This window comes from Embiotoca jacksoni, unplaced genomic scaffold (genome assembly GCF_022577435.1).
Source record: "Embiotoca jacksoni isolate LCO1_2020_lvr unplaced genomic scaffold, fEmbJac1.0.p SCAF_11, whole genome shotgun sequence".
In the NCBI taxonomy this organism is placed as follows: Eukaryota; Metazoa; Chordata; class Actinopteri; family Embiotocidae; genus Embiotoca; species Embiotoca jacksoni.
In genome coordinates, this window is record NW_027185241.1 from 9,557,876 (window position 1) to 9,577,160 (window position 19,285).

The 19,285-nt window shown below is 40.1% G+C and overlaps 1 protein-coding gene across 1 annotated transcript in view; it reads right to left on the reverse strand.

Annotated features, from left to right (window-relative positions):
* Positions 1-15,574, reverse strand: part of nphs1 (NPHS1 adhesion molecule, nephrin) — a 34,828-nt gene extending 19,254 nt beyond the window's left edge. Inside the window, exons 1-5 of the mRNA XM_069139810.1 lie at positions 15,497-15,574; positions 11,472-11,666; positions 7,358-7,480; positions 1,743-1,865; positions 954-1,035 (exon numbers count right to left, since the gene is read on the reverse strand). Of these exons, the coding sequence (XP_068995911.1) occupies positions 954-1,035; positions 1,743-1,865; positions 7,358-7,480; positions 11,472-11,666; positions 15,497-15,560 (587 nt within the window). The 5' untranslated portion in view covers positions 15,561-15,574. The remainder of the gene's footprint in view (positions 1-953; positions 1,036-1,742; positions 1,866-7,357; positions 7,481-11,471; positions 11,667-15,496) is intronic.
* Between the last annotated feature and the right edge of the window lie 3,711 nt (positions 15,575-19,285).

Below are 19,285 nucleotides of genomic sequence, written 5' to 3' on the forward strand. Positions count from 1 at the left end.
ATGTAGAAATTGCTCACTAAGCAGCTGCTTCAGCTTTTTATTTTTTTTTATTTTATCTTTGTTAAATTTGGTTTTATAGGTGGCAGCAATGATAAAATCCTTGCCTTTGTCTCTGTCTGTGAATGTAATTTGAACACTGGTAACAAGATCTAAGGGGGTCATGAAGTGATTAATGAAGTAGCACAGAGAAAAAAACAAAACAAAGTTCTGCTGCAGAAATCTGTGGTTATTTTTCAAACTTACTCTCTAGTCTTTGTAAAATACTGGATAATTTGAGCAGTTATTGTCAGAAAAATGCAGTGGAATTATTGAGGCATAAAATAGACATTCTTAAGTAAAATACAAGTACCCGAACACAGTATGCAAGTACAGAACTTGAGTAAATATACACTTTCCACCACTCTGTTTGGCAAAATGTGGACTTATTCTGAGCCCAGTTATCAGTTTGTCTTCTCTATCAAACTACAATACAAAGACAGCGGTAACAATCACACAGGGCCCACTGCTGTGTATGCTCAGTGTGAATATGAGGAAGGAGCATAAATATTGCTTAAGACTTTGGCTGTTCTGCAAGAGGGCTGAACAACATTGCAGCTCCTCAGCACCAATGTTATCTCGGGACATGACAAGAGGTTATTATCTTTGACACAGAAGAGACATGCAGGATTAAAGTAGTCTACAGCCCTGTTTAATGTATAGGCACCTGGTGAACCAGCAAGGATCGGATCTGTCTCGCTGCAGGAATGTAATTTTGTGCATTTGACAGAAGCTAATTCAATCGCACAGTGCCAAGTAACAGTTCGCTTTGTGAGGAAATTCATTGTACTCACTAAGACAGAAGGAGAAAAAAGGAGCGTGGTGAAAAACAAGGGAGGCAGGAAACACAGACAGACTTGGGGAGATTGAGCAGGTTGGTGAGGAGAATGAGTCTGGCAGGCAGGTTGAACACATACGTTACTTCAGCATGCGTGTTCAGAAGCTTATCCTTTGAGCCAGACATGGTGAAAGACTCTGCACCTGTCAGCTCGACTCCATCTAAAAGACACAATCAGGGGAAGGCGCACAAAAAGGGGAGAATACAGTGTGTAAATTTGTTCAGGTGAAACAGAAACATGTGTCATTCTAATGTGGAATGGCAAATACTGAAATATGATAAATATGTTTATCTGTGTGTGCTACAGTAACATATACCACTGTTTCTTTAAATTTAAATCAAATCTGTGCCGAGATAAAAAATTTCACCAGAACATGATTACATTTTATTGAATACAATAAGGATATACATTTTAACAAGAGGAAAATATATATCTTAGACCTACAGCACAACCCGGTAATCATATTCACACTAACAGGGGAAACAAAACACATCTCTGCACGATGTTGTATAATAGGTGTGACGGGAGAGCAAGAGGTAAAAACTAAAAAGTGGGGAAATTGTGGTTGTTTTTGTAAACAACTAGGAGCATCCATTGTACGTGCAATTGCAAAGTCAGTGGAAATTGGAAATTCAAATGTTCAGGCTATTTTCCTCCCACACAGAGTCTCTCCTTTTAACTCAGCTATTCCAAAACTATTAAAACAAGAAATCTTTACTGAACTTGCATTGGCTCCCTTGTAATGTTTTCATATGCTTTAGAGATCCCACAGTGTAGAGTATCAGAAAGGCTGTTGCTCTTTAATTGTTCCAGCCTGTCAAGCTGACAATCACTATCAAATGTAATGCAGCAGAAAGCATGACTCACCTTTAAAAAGTGTGATTTCAGCTACAGGCTTTGCATCAGGGGCAACACAAGTGACGGTGTACTTCTTCCCTGACACCCAAGGTGTTGCCATGTCCACCTCTAAGTATGGCTTAGACGGAGGGACTGCGGGGGAGAAACAACAGCTCAAGTTTTATGCTTGTGACATCAATATGCTGCTGCTGCTGCTGCTGTAACAGATGGATATTAGCTCATGCAATGATATGACAATGAGATTGTAGCATTTAGGAGTGAGTGCAATGTCACTCTGTCAGCTTTTGAGTGATTTACTACAGTGAGGTTTGATGTTCTGTTGCTTTTGAATACAAATTGAGGACAAGAAGAGAATGCAGAGATGAAACAATGATGAAAACGATCCAGTGCTAATCTATCATAGCAAACACCAAACACTTCTCCACTCAGATCACCCCCAAGCTAAATATGTGCTTTCTGGACTGATCAAAGCATTCTTCACTTCTCTACTTTTCTACTCTACAATCCTTTTATCTGACCATAAATAGGGATTCCAGAAAAAAAAAAAAAACATGGCATTTAACACAAGGGACCAAACATTGTTTGGCAGTGAATTGAGAAATCTGTCACCAACTAATTATCAAAGATTTATTCTGCGGATCTGTTAGCTCCTCTTCACCGCAACTATTAGTTAAATCATGCACTCTCTATAGAAAACTGACCATATATTGTGCCAGCTTTTAGTGAGTGGATGAGCCTGTAGAATTATAAACTATGAAGGTTGTTTTTCTTTCATCAGAGATCAAGTGCAAAGGCTGCCTGAGTTAAGAGACATAATGGGGAGCCGGTAAGTAGAGGAAGGTGTGTGTGAGAGACATGAAAGACTGGCAGAGGAGGAAAGAGATATGGCAAGAATGAAAAGTGAGTGTAAGACAGGCTGTAGAGGATAACAGGGGCAGGAAGATAGCTGCTGCTGAATTCAGAGATAAATTCGCTGCCAATGTATGGCTAAACAGCTGGACCACAAGCAACCTAACCAGGCACCCATTCAACAGCTCTTCCCGGCTTTCTTGGCACGTTCAATGAATTCTTGACCACTAGGAGGAGCTGTTGCTGTGTGCAGAGTCGCCCATTGGCTCTAGTCTGCTATTGAGACAGATGAGATGTGGCTGCAGCTTCAAACTGATTTAAAAGAAGCAATTGAATCTGTGTGGACTGTGATGGGTTACCCAGAGCACCGCAGAGGCACGCACGGCAATAATGAGATGCATTTGTTTGTTTTTTCCCCCTCTTCCCTGAGAAGATGACTGGGCCATGCATCTATTGACAGCCCGTGCACTCTCAATCTACTCAGGCCCACACAATTCACATATAGGCGCATCACTTGTTGTGCTCGAGGAGTGTCTGGCAGCCTAACAAATCCTAAAATAAGAATAATGATATGTTCACAAATGAGGCAGGCAGGTAGGTATCTAATTTTTCCCTCGCTTGCTCCTGCTGGCCTGTTTCTCTTATCTCTCATTCACTCCATCATCCCTTTCTAGGAGCAGCACCACCCCCCCTACACACACACACACACACACACACACACACACACACACACACACACACACACACACACTGCAGTTAAACTGCAGAAGCGCGGAGGAAGGTGTGTTCCAGCTTGGACTGGGACTTACAGCCTGCCATCCCTCACATCCACTCAGGGAAACCATGTGACCCAATCAGCCACGATGAACTTAGAAACACACCAATGTTTGTGCAAATGTGATAGCACATGTGGACAACTACAAAACACATTCTATTTAATTTAATAGACTCAGAAGCAAGAATAGACATCCAACACGCTGTGCTCTTGATTAACTCTTTCTGCGCCTTCTTTGTATACTTGCCTATCAGCTCTTTTACTTTGCCCATCTCTTTTTCTCTTTGCTTTCTAGCTCTATCTCTCTTATTATGGTACATATTACCACAAAAATAGATAGGCAGGGACTTGCGCCTGCAGTTCAGACGAGAAACAGTGAGCCGCAAAATTCGATTCATTACACAAATACAGACGGATGGATGGATAAGGCAGATAAGAAGCAGATTAGCAGACACACATCAATATGCATAAGCAGCTCTTTCCACCTATCCTTCTTGCTCATTCACATACAGATGCACATACTCCCTTTTTTCCTTTACACAAACACCCAAAGATAAACTCAAGTCTACAGTGCATGCAGATTTGCTCCCACAAACACACTGACACAGGCGCGTGAATGTGCAGACAAGCTACATTCATCTCACTTTGCTCTAAAAACAGGCACCAGTGTGTATGTGCATGGTCTAACATGTGATACCAACCTGATTCTCTGAAAAATATTGGAGAAGGCCAAGAGGATAAACAGTCTCCAAAAAGCTTGAACAGCATAAAAGCTAATGGAGATATGACTTGTCAGACAGACACAACTCATCAGTTTTATCTGTGAAAGACAAATATTGGGTAACACCATATATCCATGCACCATACCCACATGTGCATATAAAAAGACATTCACTCATTCTCACACACACATTGTAGGTCTCAGGTGTGTGATATCTGGCAATGAAAGCTGCTAGAACAGTGCTCTTTTTTCAGCTCTCCCTTTCTCTCTGTCTCTCTGTCTCCCTCTTCCTTTCTGCATCCTCTCCGTTTATTGGGGAGAAGGTGTTTAGGACAGAAATGAAACATTCCCAGCTCTACCTCCATCAGCCCCCATCTACCCACACACCACTCCTCCCTGTCCCACCCATTATGTCTCTCTTTGTTTTGGGATCCAATAAATAACAGTTACATTCCCATTTGTCAGCGTCCATCTCCCAAATGGCCATTTACAGAAAATACATCTGACACGTGCAAAGACTGAACTGACTTTACCTTAACGATTAATTCCAAACAGAATTAAAAGCAAACCCCTTACTGTCTCATTTGACTATTTAGCAGAAGTTCCCCTGCTAATTGTAAAGACAGACCCTGACACTGTTAACATCCGTCTGGCACTGTAGCATGCACACCCTCAGACCAGTGTATAACACATCATCCTCTGATGGGGTTACATCTTGGCCAACTTAACAGAACTTTTCGCGAACAAAGACGAATAAAGTCGCCATGTTTTACGTTGCTTATGCCCCCATTTATAAGTTATTCCATTATTCATAACAGGGAATCATAAAATGAAGGCTCATTATATACTCTTCAAGTGCTAAACTCATTAGCTACTGCAAAAAACCTCACCATAGCCCTGGTTCCTAAAATGTCCTCTAACCTCCAACCAACATTGATATTAAGCTTACACAGATGCACACACGCACACGCACACACACACACACACACACACACACACACACACACACACACACACACACACACACACACACACACACACACACGCACGCACACACACTTCTGTGAGACCCAACTATGGCAACTGAATGAGTAACAGTCTAAAACCAGAACACATCAAAAACTGTTTTGAACAGGAGGCATCTGTACATGCATGCAATGTGGTGAGGGAGAGAGTTGTTCATTAATAGGATTAAATGCTAAGGCTAATGGTATAAACCGAGACACAGGATGTGTCAGGTATGTGACGGGCACAGTGCGGGGTAAGTTTTAGCAGAGGAGGGGGTTTCAGCAGAGGGGGTATAGAGGTTGTTATTGTCATGGATTACTCACTGCCACTTGATCTGCCTATTGCAGTAATCCCCTATCTAAGCTCCGCAGGAAGGTAAAAACACACAGGAGTTATGTTGCACCAATAGAAATGTCTTGAAAACATCTCTTTGTAAGCCCGTGGATGGGGCTTATTGACATTTTTGCCTCTATCCCTGCTATTTATTGCCTGTGGTGATCCATCTTAAATTAGCCAGTCATGATACCACTCCCTCTGACCCAAGAATCCAATTATACAACCAGCAATCTCTTGTTTTATTTTCAAATTCCTCCCCTCTCCCCTACTGTATTGCCTCATAAAGAGTTTATGGTGTTTTGATTTGATGCAGAGCTCGATGGGATATGGCCATGGTTGACTGGCCAGGGGTGTGGGGCCTTGGGAGCTGTAGTTCAGTGATGGAAAAGTCCATGGGAAACTCATCAGAGACAGCACTCTTCAAAAAGATGCACAGTTTCCAGTCCCAGTTCAGCACTAACGGGAGATTGAATTCATCAGCTCATTATCAAGCCCCAGATTAGTCACGTATTTTGAATCACTTGAATTGTTGGAGTGGAACAAATGACCCTTTAGGACCACGGCGTGCTTTTTAAGTCAGTCGCTTCACTCTTTGCCCTTTGCAATGGTACAGCTGCAACTGTCCATCTTAAATGATCAACAGCTGGGAAGTGATCCCAAGACACAGAACAAAAACACTTACTGAGATGTGTGGAGACGATCCATATCTGAAAGAGTAGGTTTCAGTCATGGTCAATATCGCTACCAGCCATCCCTGATGCAACATCAACATAATTCCCACACATTTTGACCTTTTCGACAAAGCCAAAGGCCATTGTGTCCACTTTGTGTATATGGGCACACGTGCGATAGGCATCTCGGAGGTAATAAATGTGGGAGTCAAGTCTGCTGCGGCTGCAGGTGTAGGCCTGCTGTAGGACATAAAACTGCTGCAGTGCAGAAAAGAACGCAGCCATTCAAAAGAGACGTCTGCAGTCTATGCCTCGTCTTACCCCACACCACCCACCGTCCCTCCCGCCAGCCCATTGATGTCAGAAAAACCTGCTCTCTTCCCAGAGGAGAGTGAGGCTGCTAGAATCGCCACAGCGACCCAGCTATCCAAACCTCCCCCCACCGTCCATGGTCACCAAAGAGAAATCCTGAGTGCGAGGGAGAGAATGAGGAGGGAGGGTGTAAGTAAATGAACTGTGCCTAGAGAAGAAAGGTTCTTTTAGACTCCTTTCCTTGCCACATATGGACTTGCTCCCACAAGCAAGAGGGAGAGAGAGAGAGAGAGAGAGAGAGAACGAGAGAGAGAGAGAGAGAGAGAGCGAGAGAGAGAGAGAGAGAGAACGAGAGAGAGAGACAAATATCGGTTGTTATAGAGTGACAACAGGTGGTCTAATGTAGTTGCACAATTGCATCTATTCCCGTCCATGTCTGCGTAGGAAGTTTTCAATCACTTCAGTTATAATTTATTCTTGTGCAAGGAAGAGACACGAATCGCCCTGAGGCTTGCTCAGGAATCCAGGCTCCATTGTTACTTCATATTGTGCAGCTGCTGGTTAAAGCCATGCACCTACTGGAACATGCAGGGATGGCACAGTGCTTGTTAAAGAAATAAATATGATCCGAAAAGTTGGAAATATTGTGACATTCTTCATGGTTCATACTCGGGCATACGAGAAATACTGTAAGACTGTACCAAGGACACACTTAATTCAGTCTCTGCTTCAAAATGCAACTGCCTTATTTTAAACAAATGAAAGCTCCTTATCAATAGGAATGAATATTTAGCAGCTCTTTATATGCTGATGAACGGTCAAAAGGTTATGTATGTTACTGGACTACCGAAAATGCTCACTGTGCCTTATACATCCTTTTGTCACTTTGAAAAATACATGTTTATCAGTCCCAAATCTCCTCTGTTAACACACTCCATTTTTTTTTTCTCACTTAGCACAGTGACTCCAGCTGTGTTGGAAACAATTGCTCCACTGCTCTCAGACGGTCCCGCTTGACATTCATAGAGGGTGTCATCCTCCAGTTGGGCATTTTCAATCTGAAGATGATACTGCCCTGCAATAGAAATGGAGATATTCATTATTTTTGTGACATATTTGTGATGAGGGTGTGCACACTAAATATATGTAAATAATTAAAAAGAGGATGGGTTCATTTACTTTTCTTGTTCACACTCCACTAAATATAACAACGACTGTACCGATTTGTTGAATAGACACTATATTGATGTACTTTGTGGAGGCCCTACTTCTTGTGTGTGTATTTTAGAAGCCATTTGTACTTTACGGGATGAGAAAATTAACAATAAAAGCAATTTGTTCAAAGACATTCTGGAATATCAATTCAATAAGATACTCTAATACTGACTTTCGGGTGGAAGATTTGGCTACAAATAGACAAATTTGTTACGTCTGTAAAATGGAAACATCTCACTTGGTGCAGACACTGCCATTGACATGCAAGCAGTTGTCTATACTCACACAGGCATTTTGTTTCAGAATGAATTTTCAGTGTGGTAAATGAAATCCAATTCCAGATTCACAATGTCGACTGAATAAACTGTCTATTAATTGGAGCCAGGCAGAGCACCTCACTCTGTATCTCTCTTCTGATAGTCTGGCATGCCAACCGGGCTTGATTTGTTTGATGCATTGCCATAACCTGTGGGGATTAGATGCTGTTTAGTGTCGGTTTTCCAGCTCCTGATGGCTCACAGCCTACTAACATGTGGAACATAGTATCTTGGTCTGACAACCGCCCAGGCCTAAAAATGCACGCGTCAACTAAGCTGGCAAGATAATTAACACCAACCAGAAGCAATTTTCACATCTAAGTTATCATTGAGTGCAGAGAGGGAGAGACATTGAAGTTATTAATCATATTCCTCTGTCCTGAAATTACTCACAAATAGTACAATCAAGTTGCAGAGAGTGCGTATTTATGGTCGGGGGGGGGATTGTGGATCGCTGCAACACAATTTACTTATTTATCCATTATTCTGTATTTATTTAATCCAGGGCCTTCACAATTTTGGGATGCAGTATATCTATATAGCCATTATGCCTGCAGCAGAATACCATCTCCCCTCAACAAGTATGCAATACTGCATTGGACCTAAATCTAAAAATCACATAGTGTTACATAACTGTGAAATGTCAGCACCAAAGGAACAGGGAACGAGAAGGAGAACATTTTGTAGTATCAATTGTTGTGCAAGACTGTACAGACAGAGTTTCTCCCACTTAAATTTTTTTGCGAGTGAAAAAAAGTCCATAATTTGATGACTATTCACTTCCCTTCCTTTTTCAGGAAGCTTGTCATTTAGGCTATTCTCCAGAATTGGCTGTACCAATATATCAATCTGCGATAGAGGGCAAAAAAAAAACCCCGCTCTGGCTTGTTTGTATTTCTTTAAACCAATCATAATCGCCTCAGGCAGCAGTAAGCCCGAGATGGGGCAACAGTGTCTTTGCAAAATAGAGTCGGGGGAACTTGTCTTGGTGGACATGTGGGGAGGCGAGCCCTGGCATTTAAATGGATAAATCCCAAGCAGGCCTGCCTTATTGCATGACCCACAGACGGTCCATCCACAGATTACAAAACAATGGGTACTAGCCTTATCGCTAGATGTAATAAGTTTGAGGTTAGATGTGCAGAGCAAACAACAGCCCTCATCTCAAAGATGATAGCTACAGACATGCTTCTCAACAGTTTTGTCCAATAAGGTGAGGGTTTTTGAAGTCTGACCTTTGTTAAAACCAAGTTTATTGTATGAGTGAGTCCCTCTCTCTTTATGTATGTGTATGTGTATGTGTATGTGTATGTGTGTGTGTGTGTGTGTGTGTGCGTGTGTGCGTGTGTGTGTGTGCGTACATGCGGCGGCTGGTGGAGGGGTTCTTCGAATAATAGTCAAATATTTCCTAGCAAATATCAAATAGTATTTTTGCTTGAAATGCCCATCCAAGTTGCAACTGGGATTTTGAAAACAGTAATACACAGGTAGCAGAACAGGAGATGAATGCTGACTGGATTAGTCTTGTGAATTAGACTAATCATCATGTGTTTAGTGCTCCTCTATAATATCAGGTGAAAACTGATTCGACATAAAGCCTTAATTATTTCAAGAATGAAATATCCAGACAGTTCTCACGATGAGACAGGTGTGAACGAGCTGTTAACTCACTATCACTTTTTGTTTTTTTTCTGACTCTGTACTGGATTATTATTTAAAAGTGAGATAAAGTAAAATATGAAAACTGGCAAGGATTTACAAGATAAAAATGTTTAACTTGACAAAGACATTATTTGCAAAGACATTCTGGTGTTACCAGGCTGCCATACACAAGAAATCCCAGTAAGTGGTTAAATTGATCTTCATGTGTGACCATAGTTGATATCAGTCATGAAAAATATGCTACACTTGCTGTATGTGATGTCGTGTGTTCGTTAAAATTACATTTTGCCTGATTGACTGGCTGCGTGCCATGCACTACAATTAAATTACTGCTTGGTGGCCAATCATTGAAAATAGATCAAGAAAGACATACTTAATGCTTGGATGCCTTGATCAGGCTGTTTCATCTGTTCATCTATGTGTTTGCCTTCACAATCAGAGTTTTTCACACAAACCTAGGCTCGTGCATGTTCACATTTACATCATTCCTTCAGTTTTCTGAAGCTAAGTGTGCTACATTTACTGTAAGTATATGTTGAAATCAACGCTGGCCTCTCTTGTGTGTGTGAATCTTTGATTTCTGGCTTTTATAAGCATCAATAAACATCACTGATGGTGACAATCAGTGAAAACTTGTGGTGTATCAAGTGCTGTCAAGTGTCATCTTAAATGATTTTGCTCTTTCTGTGCGGTGTAAAGTGATTGCATACATCAGTCTGCAGTTTCTTTTCCTGGAAAGTGTACCTGCACTGATGGCTATTTTATTCATGAGTGAGCATATGAGTGGTTGGCAGCTTGTGTGTGTTTGTAGTCTTGAAATTCATATGTGCGTGGTCTTTTTTTTGTCATTTTGGATGTAAAAGGTGGCAAGATTTTATTTTCCAAACTCCGTATCTGCTGTAATGCTAACTAATTCGTTCACTGACAACAAATCAAGGGAGAAACAATATTTTTGTGTTTTATGTTTGTTTATGTACAAAGTAGTATGACTACTGTATGTGTGCATGGGCATATGCGTCCCTCAGTGTTTATATGTCATTGGCGGTCTCCCACACTGTGCAACAGTGAAGTGCGGTTTGTCTAGTTGTGGGCTGATCAGGAACAGATGCTCTTCTCTTACTCAGGATTGCCTTCTAATTGGCTATTACTTTTTATAGACTGTGGTGCAGATTCTGCAACACACTTTATTCTCTGCCACATTTCACTGATTAGCTGACACTAAATTTCTATTTATTTTTTTTGTCTTCACATGTGAGTGACAGGATAAGGGGGATTTGTGAGTGGCTGTTGATAATCACATCACCTGCCCAGCCCCAGGTGCTCCCTGTATTGACAGCCATAATGTTCCTGCAATGTCTTTGTTGCTTTATTACAGCACTTTGAAGCCATAGCAACGACCTCATCTCATTTACTTTGTAGAGCAGCCACCATCAAGCTGTACTGTTGGATGCTTTCTCAGCTGTGTACGGTGCTTCATAATTAAAACCATGAGAACCTTATGTCACAAGAAAACAATAAGTATATAGGTTTATTCTAATACTGACAGCATGTAATTTGGTAAATCTATTTGGTAGATCGTACTTCAATGTCCCCTTTCCACATATGGCATCATGTTGCTGCCCAAATGGTGGCTTAATATTACCCAGAGTTTATTGCATCTGGGAGATTTTTTTTTTTTTTTTTTTTTTTTTTTTTTTTTTTTATCCTTTGACAAACCTATATACTACAAGCCTCTTTCAACCACAGGGTATCTCTGATAACTAATTCTGATGTATTTTTATGGAGCTGTTATAAAACAAGTTTATGTTGTTTAGATGGATCCATAGAAGGCCAATAGGACAGAGACTATATTCTGTGAGTTTCCCTGTTTACCTCTCTTGGGGTTTCCAATCATGCTGTAGCGTGGAAAGCCTGGCAGGCTTCGCTGAGGTCCCAGGAGGAGGCCATCCTTCACCCACTGCACAGTCCCTGAGGCCCGCAGCACCTCACACCTCAACACAGCTGTGGCTCCCATCCGCACAGTAAGATTCCTGGGCTCAGACCTGAAGGCCTGCTGGGCCTGCATGCCTTGGAGCCATAAAAAGGAGAAGGAGTTTTAGTAGTATGACAGAGCCGCAAAGGGTTGTGATGAGATATAATGTAAAAAGATGGAGAATAATCAGGGCTGACTATGTGTGAGAAGTGTTATGATGGAAATAAAAGGAATAGAGGCAGTATGATATAAACATACACCACAGGGAAGCAGTCCTGTGGTCTTTGTCTGAGAAGGCACCCCATTGTGTCTGGCCACATTAGTCATCCCGGCATATGTTTTATTGATGGGAAACTGCAGTGATACGGCCCTGAAAATGAGTCAATAAAGTAATTACTGCAAATTAAATCCCCCCTCGGCCATGCAGATAGGGTATTGGGAGGAGGAAAAAAGCATGGGGTATCAGAGACCTTGTTCACCTGCGGTTTTTCTTCAATGTCGGTGTCCCACTAGCTAATTCCTCCTGGGAAGAGTAATGATTATCACTTTAATCCCCCTTGTTTGTCATAGGTGGTGTTGGCCATCCTTCAGCCTGGCTCTTAGGTGACACTATGTGGTGCAGTGCGCTGGTGTACAGAAGGTAGCAGCATACCACCATCAGTCTTTAACACTGGGGCTCGGATTATATGATTATTATACATACGCATTTATGAATAAATTCAGTTCAAGGAGCCAAATGCAAGCGCATACCCCAATTAGTGCTTAATATCTAAGCACGAGTCTCGTTCAAACAATGCCCCACAGAGAAGCCAGCCTGATTCCATTGGGCTGTTTAAATCTTGACCTTCAATGAAGAAATGACCAAGTTGTTTGTGAAGTGCATGCTCTGTTGCATCTGACAACATGAGTGAGAGGCAGAGCTCTTAGATCAAGGCTAAACCAGTCACCTCACGTCAAATATGAAGGGCAAGATTGGCCATTACAGAGGATGCATACAAACAACCAAACACAGGAGCATATTTGCATACAGTTTACATAAATGAATCCTCAACAATGGTCCACAATAGCTGATAGAATAGAATTACGCTGCATTTTTCTGAGATGCAGAATATACCATATCAAAAACCAGTGAACATATCTATCTTCATGTCCTAAACGGAAAAACTCTAAAAAGCAAAACGCTTCCTCAGTTCTTTACAATTAGAGGTTTTGCCACTGAGGCTATTAACTACTGAGTAGCTTATTGTGGCTCGTGTTAGCTAAAGTTAGCAAAACTTAAAATACCATGTAAAACTGCAATTATGGAGAGTTTGACTCAATTAACCTTCTTTGATTGGGCTCCTGATTCTCATTATTCTTAGCATGTTACAGATAAACAGTGGTTTTAAAACAAAAAAATAAAATAAGAAGTTAAAACCTAAACATAAAAATACGTTGTATTGTTTCCCGCTCGTCGTCAAAAACAACACGACTCCTCTCTCTCAGTCTGGTTGAAGATGATGGTATCGGATTGTTCACGATAATATCGTTAACATATCGAATATGTTAAAACAGATTCGAATCGTGATAAGGCCGATAGTACGACCCGATGTAAAGACTTAACATTATGTACCACAACTTGTGAACTACAACAAGCATCGCTGAAAGCGGCTCCACGGCAGAGCAACTTTAGTGGCGTGGAAGTAGTTTGGTTACAAAAGATCAGGTGCCCAACAAACCACGGAGATATGTTCGTTTTTTTTAATTGAATATTTAGAGGCGTAGTGTTTATGGATTATGATGGCATTTAAAACTACAACGCAGATTTTGTGGCAATTGTGTGTTGTTGAGATAAATGATTAAATCTTTTTTGGGGTATTTTGTGACATCATCAAGAGTATCGTGATCCCTGAAATACCCTGAAATATCACGACGTGTTTGGCTCATGTTGACCAGGCCTAATTCAATACTCACTTTTGGTTTTATTCTCATTTTCACATAAGATTGCCAGTAAGCAAGTATTGTGTAAAATAGCATGGTGCTGAAATTGCAACAACTACATGAAATGCAACCCTCATTAATTAAATGGTATTAATTACATCAGTGCTTTCCTGCTATGAACTGTCGAAATGTCTGCTGTGAAATGTTGATTTCCATTCCTCAAGAGTGGATGTCTATAATTACGTGCTGTATGGATGCATTGGTCTCTTTCAACCCATATTTCCACATTCATTTTTAACATATTAAGATAAATATATTGTCTATTTGTTGTTCAAGAGTAGCAAATTCGTTTCCAGATACGAGTTCACATATTGGCTGGGTACAGCCGCATACACCTCATATATCGGTATTGTCTAATGGTGTCTATTGATGCAAATGTTAATTTAAAGGTTAATTTTACTCTCCTGTCATAAGGTGGTACGATATATGAATAAGGTGATGTTCCACACTATACTTTCAAATAACGTAGGGTTATGTGTTTAAGTTCCATGGAGTGAAGGTCATTGTGGAAATCACCATGGAAACTGTGTGCATAATAACCATGAGCAGAAGTGACATTGATTCTGTGTTATATCTTTTCTGTATGAAATACTCAATGCCAGAGGTAAAAAAAAAGGAGGACACTATCTAAGGTTTAAAAAGTATCAATGACAGCACGCACATCAGAATACTGCTCATTAGGGGTCGCCCGATATGGCTTTTTCAGGGGGGATACCGATTATTGGTAATCAAGGAGACCGATAAACCAATATTTGGAACAGATATACAGTTGCAGTAAAAATAAAAAAATCTTTGTGTCAAAATTTGGAATAGCAAATTCGAACACAAAACTTAATTCAAATGACTTTAAATAAACAAATGCCGCCACTATGTAATCTTTTTATGACGGTATATTGCAATGTGGGGTATTTATTATAAAAAAGAAATCCTTTATCGAGGCACCAGCAGAATGTTCAATACATGATTTTAAAATGTGCTTGGGGTATGTTCATTGATAGCTTAAGTTTGGGCATTTATTGCGCTTTTTTTTACAGTCACGTAACAAGTGTAGTTACTCGAGTAACATTCCTGCGTCCCCTCTCTGTTCTGCTCTGCTGTCTGTGAGACAGCGTTGTTTATCAGCGTTGATTGGCCATTACTCATGAAGTGTAACCAATCACATAAAGCTGTGGGCGGGACATTGCTCAACACCACAGAGTGGTTGACTTAGACTGAGGGACGCTGCATCAGAACCAAAGCAGCGTATTTTTAATTCATTCATTTTATCGGCGATTGAATAAAAATAAAAAATAAAAAAATAAAAATTCCCTATTCCGATAATTGTAAAAATGCTAAATCGGCCAGGCTGATAACCAGTCGACCCTTACTGCTCACCCTGGATATTTTACCTTAGCAACCGTACCGAACAGCCCTACCAGTAAAGTCACTGTTGGGCATATTACAGCTGAGGGGGTATTAAGATGAAACCATTTGAGAAAAAAAACTGGCCTGGTTTGCCCTTTTCCATAAATAAAATTGTTAACAAACTGTTCCTTTCTACCTGAGGTCTCTTTTTGCCTGACCCTCAGCTAAAAAGCGTGAAAAACATGCAGCATATGGTTTCCCTCGAAGCAAACACAACAGGATAATAACGGCAGTGTTAATAATAAGTCCTGTTCACAATCTTGATTTTATAACTGATTACAGATTAGTTCAGCTGCAGAAAGGTATAACATTAAGTCTGTTCAGAACATGAACCACTATAAAGTGCTATTTAAGGCAGATTGAGAGGGAAACTTTCTCTATGTAAACACACTCTAGCTTTTACATTATAGTGAAATTTCAATTGCGGCTTCAATAAAGTCAAGGTTCCCGGTGCTCAGCTGAATGGCCTGAACATAGATGGGACTTGAAAAGGCCACAGTTACTGTAATGATAACTCCATGGTGACATTTGATTCTCTTACCCAAGATGAGACAGAGAAAGGGTAGAGCTGAAGGAGACACGATCCATGCTGACAAGAAGTCCATTTCACCACTGACACCTGACCTTCAAGAACCCTGTAACAACCATGAAAAAAAAAACACACACATATGAAACATATGTAACCTCAAGGTCTCCGACAAGCAAGCACATGCTTTTGAGAACTATTTGTATTGAGTCCAGTAGTACAGTGTGTAAGGTATCCAATTCAAATTAGTCTTTTTATTTTTAAGTGTTTAAGTGCTTCTTTATTGTCAGGGTTTGACTTTCTGACAGCACACTAAACCTTAGGGTTGGCATTACCTTCTACTATTCAATTTAGCATTTAGTTCTGAGAAACTGCATCCAAGCACATGTTTAAAACACCACCACAGCAGACTTCAGATCAATCAATCATATTCTTCACTTTCATGCAGCTAAAGCATAACTTTAAAAATCAATTAGGTAGGTTAAAAGGTCATTATGATTGTCTTGTTATCATTTTAATAGTACAAAATCAGTTCCATAGCCACAGTGTTTGTAATTAGTGTTTTAGATGAAGAAAATGAAGAGGAGCTTCCTGCGTTTGAGTGTTGTAGTTAGTTAAGCTAGTGTTCTCCTGATGGGTCACAAGGAGTGCACAATTCCGTGAGCACTGAACATGAATTTGTGATTAGATATAAAGACCTCAGTGGTCTCTTACAGCCTTTGTCAAGGCTTCTTTTACTGAATCATCTAAGGGAGTCAGAAACAGAGGAGATAAGATCCTAGAAAGTGCTTGAAACGGGCCAGTTTTCCCTGGCAGGAAGTACACTGGCACTTTTACTAGTCTTTACTTGCACCGGCACCTCTCACAAGATGTTGGTACTCTTTTCTGCACGTTTCATACAAGGTTATCTCGGTGATTCATAATGGCCCTACATAAACTGCGTTATCCAGCAATCACTACGTGACGCTCACCAGTTCCCATTTTGGCTTCAAAAGGGCACAAAGACAATAAAATCATAGTCAAATGATGACACAGCAGATCAGTCAACTCCTACCCAACCAGTACTAAATGCATACCAAAAGCAGCAAGCTAACATTAGCACCACTGCTAGCAGCAAAGAGATTGTGGCTGTAATGTTAGAATCAGCAAAAACACCTGTGGCTATAAATATAAAATGTCTGGTGTTTGCTGAATTTATGCCACCATCACATATCCAATCAGATAAGAAAATGGCTGTAGTCACCATTGGTTGGCCGAATGCTGCAACATCCTGTATCCATTCAATTTAAAAGCCCTCGTTTTAAAATAAAAGCCCACTAGCATTTTATATATTATATATATGTATTATGTATATTCATATACATAAGTTTTGACCTAACAATTGACACCAATTGAAATTGGTTGTCTACTTGATTGAATATCTATTGCGAAGATCAGCAATATCTGCTAGTACCTTTTATTCACCATTGATAATCAGAATGTAACACCTAATAATTTGCTGTTACTGGCCGATACACACACCAATGTGGACAAGGGAAATGCTGACATTTTGAGCACTGATCCTTGGAAAACATACACTTTATTCCACAAAGTGTTCAGTTTCTGCAAGTGGATTTATAAACAGCAATTATATGAATGGAAATCAGTGACTGCGTGAAAAGCAGAAAATGCATTAAAATCTATACAAAGTTCTTCAATAATAATGTAAATTTGAATAACATCAATTGTGTAAATACAGCTTAATGGTTTCTCAGAACATTATAATATATTTTTATCTACGAGGAAAATAATGAACAGCCAGTTGCCTAACATAATGGAAGGTAGATAAAAAAAAAAATGCATTTGAGTGGTTGTATTGGTTTAGGAATGAGGACACCAAGTAAACAGGTTAACACGTGTAATTGTAATGGCACAGTCCTTTCAAAAAGTAATGTCCAATTTGTATGTCAATTACAGTGTGTATCTGTTATTGCAGGCTATTTTTCCAGAATGCATGCGAGTGTAAAAGTGTGATCCACTTTTAGGATAACGGCATGCTCTCATTGTAAATATTGATAAAGGGACATTTTTTTAATTAGTGCCATAGGCAGTGTCATGGGTCTGTGCCCATAACAGCCAATACTCTGGGCACCGACTGACTTATTTGACCTGGAAAAGAGCACTGTGGATTTTAAGTCAGTGTGTAATCACTTCAATTTATCTGCTGCAGGAGTGGAACAAATAATAGTGATTTACTTAATTGAAAACTAAATATTTTCTCATCTGAATAGACAAAATGAATTGGAGGCAACAGCTTTTTGACGCATCTCCCCTCAGTCGATTAGTTGCACTCCAACAGGCTTTGATAAGAATTAACTCACACTCAATTATTTTTTCGCTCTCAAAACATTTGTGTATTTCAGAGCCCGCAGTATACTCTTTGAACACACAAGGGCAATTATTTCCCTCTTCAATGAATAGAAATTCTTTTCTGAGGTTAAAAATGCCCATCTTCTATTTATCTCTGCCTCATTTCAAGACAATCACTATACCCTTCCTAATGTTGAAATTGTTTCTCATGTGCATTGCAATTTACAGTTTAATAAGAAGAAGTGGATTTCATTCATTTGTCGACAGTGCAATTAAAAAAAAAGAAGCTAAAATTGTATCTCTACCTTAGGGATTTAGAGCTCAAACATCACTCCGAGGAAGGGAAATGTTTGTCCAACACAGAAAGGTCGCTGCTGACCTGGTGAGTCACCATTTTCATTGGGACCCATAATGAAAGCAGACGCAGCCTGCCTGACCTGCCCACATTCCCATTACCTAGTTAAACAACCGCCTTAATTGCTTTAAAAATACAGCCAGCCGCAAGAATGCTTATTTAAATAATACATGTTTGTTTCCTTTATATGAAGCATATGTGATGGTTTCACATTTGTGGAATAACTCTAAAATGTCATTAAAAATGTAGCATTAGATAAAGACCGGACTGAATGGCAATTTAAGTTGTTATCAGATATAATAAAAAAAAAAGACATATTTTACTACAGCAGTACTCATTGCCACAGCTTTTCTTTTTTTTTTTTACCCTCTTCTACACCAGCTTCTTACAAATGCAAATTAGGAAGTTTGATTTGAAATTTGATTCGCTTTCAGAAAAGGCTGCCACTCTCCCCGCAAGGACATTAGAGGTAGCTGAACCATTCAGCGTGACCCCGACAGGTAGATTTTTAATGGCATCTTTCATAACATCATCAAACGTCTCAATACACTCAATCCTAGACTAATTTAACGTGAAACCCCATGAAATCAGTCAATGTGCAGAAAATGAAGTTTCAACCTCCATGCAGCTGTCCAATTCAGATGTGGTCCTACATTTTAATACACACCTAAACTCTTACCAATCTCACCAGTTGCCTGTGGGTCCAATTGCTGTAGCATATAGAAGATGTTAACACTTAATTGCTGATAAAGAGGGTTTCTAAAAGATGCAGATTAGATTAGCAACATAATCTAATCACATCCAAATCCCTGATTGTGCATTTAAACATAGCATTATTTAAGACATTTGATTAAGACCTGGCTGGCAGTGCGAGACAAAGACAGGGCACACAGGCTAAATCATATCAGCTTGGTCAATGTTCACAGCACTCAAAGAAGCACAAGTAAGGTGTTTGTGTGCTTCCCTTTAGCTCCGAGTGTTCGAGTTTACTGAATTCCACAGACTTTGCTACACACACTCACACGCTTGCTCTCCCCAGGAAAAAGTTGAGAAACAGAGAGGCAAAACCTCCTTTCAACCTCCACCGACTCAAGCACATC